Source organism: Salvelinus alpinus, chromosome 17 (genome assembly GCF_045679555.1).
Source record: "Salvelinus alpinus chromosome 17, SLU_Salpinus.1, whole genome shotgun sequence".
NCBI lineage: Eukaryota > Metazoa > Chordata > Actinopteri > Salmoniformes > Salmonidae > Salvelinus > Salvelinus alpinus.
Genome location: NC_092102.1, coordinates 29,560,112 through 29,569,742, shown reverse-complemented (window position 1 = coordinate 29,569,742; position 9,631 = coordinate 29,560,112). Strand labels below are relative to the sequence as shown.

At 41.0% G+C, this 9,631-nt stretch overlaps 1 protein-coding gene across 1 annotated transcript; it reads right to left on the bottom strand.

Annotated features, from left to right (window-relative positions):
• Positions 1–3,987: 3,987 nt before the first annotated feature.
• On the bottom strand, positions 3,988–9,106 carry LOC139542700 (rho-related GTP-binding protein RhoA-B-like). The gene is made up of 5 exons (XM_071348465.1): positions 8,455–9,106; positions 6,379–6,536; positions 5,324–5,444; positions 4,957–5,087; positions 3,988–4,748 (listed from the first exon to the last, which is right to left on the bottom strand). The coding sequence occupies exons 2-5, from the start codon at positions 6,532–6,534 to the stop codon at positions 4,575–4,577; spliced, it is 582 nt and encodes a 193-aa protein (XP_071204566.1). The 5' UTR covers positions 6,535–6,536; positions 8,455–9,106; the 3' UTR covers positions 3,988–4,574.
• Between the last annotated feature and the right edge of the window lie 525 nt (positions 9,107–9,631).

Here is a 9,631-nt window from a genome sequence, read left to right as displayed (position 1 = left end):
AAGGCACAGTCAACTTAGTGTATGTAAACTTCTGACTTCAAATAATAACCACACCAATTTGTAAAGGACAGGTGTAGGTTGTTTGTATCAAGTTTTGAATACACTACCATAAATGATCTCTGAGAAACTGACGAAAACTGACGAAAAGCTGAAAAGTGTTACAACCAACCCTGGTCTCTCCTAATAATGAGAGGTTAGGTAGCATGCCCTGGTGGTATGATATTTGTGCATCTGTAACTTTCTCACTCATCATTAACCCGTTGACTTTTTCCACATTTTGTTACGTTGCTTTTTTCCCTCATCAATCTACACACAATACCCCATATTGACAAAGCAAAACAGGTTTTTAGAAATGTTTACAATTTAGTTTTTACATTTACATAAGTATTCAGACCCTTTACTCAGTACTTTGTTGAAGCACCTTTGGCAGCGATTACAGCCTCGAGTCTTCTTCAAATCAAATCAAATGTTATTGGTCACATACACATGGTTAGCAGATGTTAATGTGAGTGTAGCGAAATGCTTGTGCTTCTAGTTCTGACAGTGCAATAATATCTAACTAGAAATCTAACAATTCCTCAACAACTACCTAATACACACAAATCTAAAGGGATGGAATAAAAAATATGTACATATAAATATATGGATGAGCGATGACCAAGCGGCATAGGCAAGATGCAATAGATGGTATAAGATACAGTATATACGTATGAGATGAGTAATGTAAGATGTGTAAACATTATTGAAGTGGCATTATTTAAAGTGACTAGTGACACATTTATTAAAGTGGCTAATGATTTGAGTCTGTATGTAGGCAGCAGCCTCTCTGTTAGTGATGGATGTTTAACAGTCTGATGGACTTGAGATACAAGATGTTTTTCAGTCTCTAGGTCCCAGCTTTCATGTACCAGTACTTCTTCCATTCTTCTCTGGAGATCCTCTCAAGCTCTTTCAGGTTGGATGGGGAGTGTCGCTACAGAGCTATTTTCAGGTTTCTCCAGAGATGTTTGATCTGGTTCAAGTCTGGGCCACTCAAGGACATTGAGACTTGTCACGAAGCCACTCCTGTGTTGTCTTGGCTGTGTGCTTAGGGTCGTTGTCCTGTTGGAAGGTGAACCTTCGCCCCAGTCTGAGGTCCTGGGTGCTCTGGAGCAGGTTTTCATCAAGGACCTCTCTGTACTTTGCTCTGTTCATCTTTCCCTCAATCCTGACTAGTCTCCCAGTCCCTGACGCTGAAAAACGTCTGACCATCATGCTTCACCGTAGGGATGGTGCCAGGTTTCCTCCAGACGTGATGCTTGGCATTCAGGCCAGAGTTCAATCTTGGTTTCATCAGACCAGAGAATCTTGTTTCTCATGGTCTGATAGTCCTTTAGGTGCCTTTTGGCAAACTCCAAGCAGGCTGTCATGTGCCTTTTAGTAAGGAGTGGTTTCCGTCTGGCCACTCTAGCATAAAGGCCTGATTGGTGGAGTGCTGCAGAGCTGGTTGTCCTTCTGGAAGGTTCTCCCATCTCCACAGAGGAACTCTGGAGCTCTGTCAGAGTGACCATCAGGTTCTTGGTCACTTTCCTGACCAAGGCCCTTTTCTCCCGACGTGTGCTTGGGGACTTTCAATGCTGCAGAAATTTTTTAGTACCCTTCCCCAGATCTGTGCCTCGACACAATCCTTTCCTTTGACCTCATGGCTTGGTTTTTGCTCTGACATGCACTGTCAACTGTGGGACCTTATTTAGACAGGTGTGTGCCTTTCCAAATCATGTCTAATCAATTGAATTTACCACAGGTGGACTCCAATCAAGTTGTAGAAACATCTCAAGGATGATCAATGGAAACAGGATGCACCTGAGCTCAATTTCGAGTCTCATAGCAAAGGGTCTGAATAGTTATGTAAATAAGGTACTTCTGTTTGTTATTATTAATACATTTGCAAAAAAAACACAAAAAAACGGTTTTTGCTTTGTCATTATGGGCTATTGTTTGTAGATTCATGAGGAAATGTTTTTATTTAATCCATTTTAGATTAAGGCTGTAACATAACAACATGTGGAAAAAGGGAAGGGGTCTGAATGTACGGTACTTAACTTTTTACAACTTTAATAAACATATAACTGAATTTGTCCCAATACTAATGGTCCCCTAAAATGGGGGGGGGGGGCGAATGTACAAAAAGTGCTGTAATTTCTAAACTGTTCACCTGATACGGTTGAAAATAACCTCAAATTAAAGCTGTAAATCTGGACTTTAACCTCATAGACATTGTATCATTTTAAATCCAAAGTGCTGGAGTACCAAAACAACAAAAACATTTTAACTGTCCCAATACATTTGTAGCTCACTGTATCTGTAAAGCATTTTGTAACATCTGCTGATTTAAAAAGGTATTTTTAAAATAAATTTGATTAATTGATTGTCAGGTGACACTTTCTTTCAGCACATTCTTTCAGGTGGTTCTCAACCTTTAAAATACGTGTCCAGTATTTCCCGATTTCTATAAAGTATGACCTTTAATTATTTACAATATGAGTGAAATAGTTTTCCTTCCAAAGAAAACGGTAATTAAGTATGTTAAAAAGCAGCTTTTCGGTGTTGGAATAGTGTGGGAATAAAATATTCACAAGAGTAGACCACTGACTGGCCAGCTCAGCCAATGACACCATGTTCTTTGAGGAAACAGCAAGCATTTTTTAAACGGTCTGTTTGGGATACAAGTGTTTTTCTCCAATTTGGCCACAAATTTGAGTATAGGACAAGGCAACAAAATGATTTGGGTATGAGTTAACAGAATATGAACTGGACTGTTACTTTAAAGGTAAAACAATAGATTTTCCTGTTTTATATTTCCACACTGAGGTTGGAATAACACTGTGAAATTGTGAAAAATGATAATGCCCTTTTATTGTAAGAGCTGTTTGAAATGACTGCCTGAAATTTCAGCCTGTTTTAGTGGGAAGGGTCGTGTTCGAGAGCATCGAAACCGTGATGTATCATTGGTAAATTGTGACCGACTGATAATATTGAGTAGTTATTTAGGATGCCAGGTGATTTGTAGATCAGTCTGTCTGGACACTCCTTTAAAGTCGGCTGCAATGTCGAATGCACCCTTTGGGCTTGTTCGAGTGGTAAGCCGAAAGCAACCGAATGTAGACCAAAGTCGAGGAGTGAAGTCGGGGGAGGTGCACTCTGCGACAGCCGAGAGTCAGACACCGATGTGGTTTTCCAAAAGCACGGCTCAGTGCAACATGGCAGTGTTGCCATTGTTTATAAAAGTTTTTCTATATGTCAAAATAAACTTGTCTCCAATCCCCATATCACACATTCACAAACTGACAAGTGTACATTGTACAATCAATTGGTTAGAGAACAAGCCTCATATCACATTCATTTGAACATATCCACTGAAGACATGAATTGCAGCCAAGTTCCTGTTTCAGTCACATCATTGGTCACATTCAGGTGTCAAACAAAAACACCCTAATGATTGGTTGACAATAGAGCCTCCCACAATGCAGGTGTTGTTGGCTGCAGGAGGAAGTTGAAGAGCAACTGCAGTCAAAACGGCATTACCTTTGATCACATGATTTGTGTTAAGTTCTTGCAGTCAACATGTAGGCTCAAGCTGGACAATTTTTATCCCCATAATGAAACACTTTGAAAGGCGGTGACCAACGATGATCACCGACTTGACAAAATGATCCACTCAAACTCATTGACTTTTAGCCTTTAGTTCCAAAACTCTATGCCAATAACAGCTCATTTCCCCCTCCCCACTCAGACAGCCCAATCAAAATTATTGCTTGAGAAACTACCCTTTGCTAAGAAACGGTTTCTTTTTGACCATTTTCATTGAGAACAATCACTAAAGTTACATTTGAAATTATTTGATATAGATTAAAAAAAACAGCTGCACTGGACCATAACATCTCTGAAAAACATCCTTGCACAACAAAGCAAATTGTAGCCCTTCAATTCCCACAACAAAAAAGGAAATGTGTTATAGAAAGTAATTTATTACACAATGTAACCAAGGCTAGTTTACAAATACAGTTCCAGTCATGTTTGTGTATACATATGAATATACCCATGTCTTATATTTACAGATTTGCATACAACATGTTTTCCTGTTTATTCATTTCAACACTTACTTTACGGTTCCACATCCAAAAACTAAAATCATTTGTACATAAGAGACTTAAAAGGAGTTCAGCCCTGTGTGTTCCAAACAAAGGAACGGCAGCCAGCCCAGAGTCCAGGCAGACAGAGCACTTGACTGGCAGTCCAGAGGCCAGCCCTTCTCACGACCGCCCCAACAACAGCATTTGGCAGGTGAAATTTAAATACTGATAAATGTTTACCATGACTTAAAAAAATAAGACGAGTAAAAACCAAACATCAACAAAAAAATGATACGTTCTAAGATCATCTCCCAAAGCAAGGACACGAGCTCCAACGGTCGGTCGGCAAGTGTGAGGGGGTCGGGGGTTGGTGAGATGTAAACGGGTGCTTATCCAACCCCGTTTGTCCATCCACACACTTGCCAGAACCCCTGGTACAGGGACTGAGTCCTGTCATGCAGTCTACAGAAGGAGACATTTATTGCTCTTCTTTCCTCGCCGGGCCTGTAGTGCCGCCCTGGTGGCCATCTCAAACACCTCCCGCACACCATCCTTCGTCTTGGCCGAGCACTCCATATAGCCGAACGCTCCGATCCGGTTGGCCATGTCACGGGCCTCCTCTGGCTTCACTGGCTCCTACAGAGAGTTAAGAGGCACTGTCAGGACATCCAAAAAGCACTGACCATATCATGCGGAAAGAGTGACAGATACAGTTGGTGTAGTTTAGGGTGAGTTTTCCCGAAAGCTTTGTAGCCAACATGGCCATTTTTTTCTCATCCCAGTTTGTTTATAATCCCACGAGTTTGTAGAGGGAGGAAAATATTTGCCTGTCCTTTCTACGTACCTGTTTCATCTTGGCCAGCTCCCGGCGTGTGTGTTCATCGTTGCGCAGGTCCTTCTTATTGCCTACGAGGATGATGGGAACGTTGGGACAGAAGTGTTTGACCTCTGGAGTCCACTTCTCTGGAATGTTCTCTGTACGGAATCAAAGGGTCAAGGGTCAGACAAGCACACACCAACACTCAGTACATTTGGGAAGATATGGGGTAGTGTGTAGTGTACCGGAGGAAGGAGGTGTAGAAGAGCTATTGCTGTCCTACGCGTATTGGATGTGTGAGTGAGTACTTCACTAGTCAGAATGGGCTGAACAACCCACCTATAAAAGGAAACCTTGTGCGGATGACAGCAAGAGAGTGAGTGTGTAAGCTCACCCAAGCTGTCTGGGCTGTCAATGGAGAAGCACATGAGGATGACGTCAGTGTCGGGGTAGGAGAGGGGGCGAAGCCTGTCGTAGTCCTCTTGGCCAGCTGTATCCCACAGAGCCAGCTCCACCTAGTACAGAGTAGACAACAACTAATGTTAGCCCTCATACAGATATGCTTGAATTGGCAAGTGTATGTAAGCTGTTCTAGTGACTGGGTTTATCAGCAAACCTCTGGCAACAGAAATAAACCATGGACAACCTTGTAAACACATTGATTCAGTAAAATGTACATTGTACAGTTAATGACATCTACCTACCACAGACTTTAATGAACACACAGGAAATGTTCTGAAAATCAGGATAATTGGATATTACTTTTAGGTGTAGGCCAACTTCAATGAGGAATGAAAAGAGGACCATGTCAGAAAAACAAACTCCCAGCAAATCAGGAAAAATCACATCTCTGATAAGAGCCACTCTTTGAAAATGGATAACTGGACATTTCTTGAAGACATTCATCAGTGTGAGACACTAAAGGGTTAATAGAAAGCTACTTGCCCTTCTCGTTTGTGAGTTAAATGGGGAAAGCAAATTAGACCAAAACACTTCTACAAGTATGACATGAAGCAAGCAGAATTCATTCAGCCAATCAAATCTAGATGTCCCAGATTTCTAGTCGAGCCACATTGAGGCCAGGACACCTGGGTTTATAGCTCACACGGGCCGCTATATAATGAAGTGCCATAGGGTCTTACAATACAACTTTAGAATACATATTCCTTACATCATTCAAAAGCATATGCTGCACCTAATATGTTTCCATACCTGGTTAACTGAACAAACATGTGCCATACCATTATACCCATCTGCCCCTATAGCTACAGATAAATGTAACCCAATCTCAACGAGCCGATACCATGATAGCCAAGACCAGCACTATTAAACACAGTGAAGCGACCTTGAAAACCATCTAGCAATTAGGGCTACGTAATTCCCCTAACCTTGCTTACACCTTCAACCGAGAAAGAAAAAAAAGTATGTTGTCGAGTCTGTATTCATTACCTGCTTGCTGTCCACCTCAATGTCAGCCACATAGTTCTCAAAGACAGTGGGTACGTAGACCTCAGGGAACTGGTCTTTACTGAAGACTATCAACAGACACGTCTTCCCACAAGCACCATCTCCCACGATCACCAGCTTCTTACGAATCGCTGCCATGCCTGAGAAGAGAGAAGTAAAATGCATGAAGAAACACAAGCAAGACAACAGCCTTATATTAAACAGGTTTTATAAGTGCTGTGGTTTCAAATAGGATCAGTGTAGTGGATTGACTGGACACAACACCATTGTGGAGATTCGCAAAGCTAAGTCACACTTGTATCCTCGAATGATTTCTCCCAGTGGGGCTTATTGGGGGAACACACTTGCCTTCAACACCAGAGGTTAAAGGCATAATTTACTTTGAACTTTAACCAGCTGGTTAAAGTCTGTATGTGTCCTATCCATGTCTTAGAAGACATCAACAACCAATGTTAACCAGGCTCTATCAAAACTGGCATGATCCAGAACAAACTGCAGGTATGGTATATGTTCTACACATGACGCCGGTAATCTCCACTAATAACGGTTGAGTAAGTTTCCTCAGGTAAATGTGTGTGCAAGGAAATTGACAGCAAACAGGGAAAGATAATCAGCCCATCCATTCAGTGATCGTATTGCCGTTCACATTAAACTAGTTGCTGAATGTTAGGATCACAAGTCAGGACCAACAATGCATGGTGCATTCAAGGTGGAAAACATGCCCCATGTATTTTTAGACTGAGGGACATGTGTGACCGAACGCACCAACTCTGATGTACAGTCCCCAACTCTTATGTTTAGACTACTTCCAGAATAGATCTTGACAACATTTAGCTAGTATTGCCATGTATAACCATGATACATTTGACGGGTTATTTGACTACCAGCACACTGATCCTGTGGACAATCATGTGATTGTAGAAGTGAAGTATGTGTCAAAGCTGTATCCTAGTAATCATTGATGTGATGTCCCCATTAGTCAAACGCCACATAAGATGGGTTCTCTGATGCAGTCACATACAGGACAGAATCAGACACTGATGCACGGCAAGCAGCTTTTAGTTTATTGGCTGACATTACATGAATTACTACTATAACACTGCTTAGGATAGACAGGCATTAAATCTACTGAAACTAAGTGCATTTCTGCCCATAGGGTGGATCATTCAAATGTTTAGGTAAGATGGCGTCAAAGCATCAACAGATGGCTGTTGTCCGCAGTATAAGGGCGGCCCCATTCACAACAAACTCACTTCGCTAGCTCTCTACCAGTAAAACAGTGTCTGGTCCCTCTGAAGTTAAATTAAAATGGTCAACCCTAGACCGCAACTTGTCTAGCTAGTTAACCAACGTTACCTAAAATAAAGAGAGGGATACTTGTAATCTATGGCTGGGCCGAGCTAAGCCACCCAATCAGATTCAAATTTAAGTTTTTTTGTTATAGTTAGGTAGCGAGAAGAGTACTGTAGAACCTTTGTTTACAGGATTGCACGTTAAAGTAAAAAAAAACAAAAAAAACACACAAAAACATAACTTCACTACTAGGACGCTACAGTAGCGTTAGCTACTTGACAAAACACAGTTAGCTAACGTAGCAAGCTAGCCAACTGGTCAGAATTATGGGGGCGCCGTTGATGATGGTGGCTTACCGATAACCCTAGTTGTTGGCTAACTTGCTCAAGATAACAGCAACAAACTAACAAGCCGGTTTGTTACAAATACTCACTTGCTTCTGCAGAAGTTAACTAACTACCTAAGAAAGTTAGCTGGTGGGGATACGGTAGGTAGCTAGCTTAGCTAGTTACATGGACGTGTTCTGGCAATTTCTTTGGAAGGATAAAAACAATGGCGTTCCTTTTCCAACGGTTACTGCTGCTAGCTAGCCAGTAGCTTGAGTCAGTGCGGACGCGGTGTAACGTTACTACTATTGAGGTCGTCAAGAAATGCGAGACCGACGACGATAATGTACGGCCGGACCACTTTCTAACAATTTATCCTACCATTACACTCCACCACTGTTGTCATATTTCGATAAAAGTTTTTCAAAAGTAGTTGTACCTGTTGTTTAGATGGCTTGCAGTCGTTTTCCCAGGGCTGTCGTGCTTCACCGATAACCCTCGTTTCGATACAATGTTGAATTACTTTGCGTGTGCACGCTAGGGGGATGGGTGGCGGGTACGAGCGTGAGCCACGCCTGCGCGTGCACGTCAATCGGTTTCGATGAGCATCCGAACCGTTTTGATGTTGTTTTTCAATAATAGTTGCATTCAAAAACTTTTTCCACACAAAATAAATGTTAGAAACGACCCAAGGAGTGGACAGGTTATGCTTCCTTCCTTCGCATTGGGTCATTCTACGAAAATGGTGGCTTTGCTGTCCCAGCCATAACCACCAGGAAAAACAGGTAAAAGTGTCAGATAATGACAAAGTATATTGTTAATAAAACATATGTAAGACAGATAAATTGCAAACCATGTTTTGTATATATTTTAGAGTCGATGTTTAGTGACATATTTTGATTTAAGAAAAAGTGTTTTTTCTCCCAATTTAAATGTCATAATGCAAAAGAAAGTATAAGCTTTATGTTGTGGCCTACTTTTAAAAAATATATATAAATATCAACTCATTATTCAAAATAATTCTGTGAATAGCTGTCCCTCAATTCCATGTCACTGGTGTTACCACTGAGGGGTGTTACCCTTTATAAAAAGCACCACTTTGAAAAGATTCAACCATTTGGCAACTTTTTCCTGGGTCAAAGGTTAATTGGAGCCAGGGCTGTTTTGAAAAGCACTCTGTTTGGCAACTTTTTCCTGGGTCAAAGGTTCATTGGAGCCAGTGCTGTTTTGAAAAGCACGTTAGCAATTTTATGATTAATTTGATGTGAGGCCTTAAGATGTGTCACTGGTGTTACACAGTTTATAGTAAGGGAAAGGACATTATATTAAAATAATTGATCAAATCACATGATTAAGTGATTTATTTTGAATATAAGAAGTGTGGTTTGAGCGACTGTGGCCTCCGTTTTAGCTATGCCATCTTGTCTACAGATTTGTCACTGGTGTTATTGTTCAGTTTGAAGTGTTACTGGTCTCTGGCATTACACATAACTTTACACACAACTGTGTAAATTACTAATCACATTTAAAAACAAATATATAATTTAAAATATGAACCTTTGTCTTTCATTATATATGCAAATTTAAGTCCAATTACATTCTGGAAAGCCTGAATC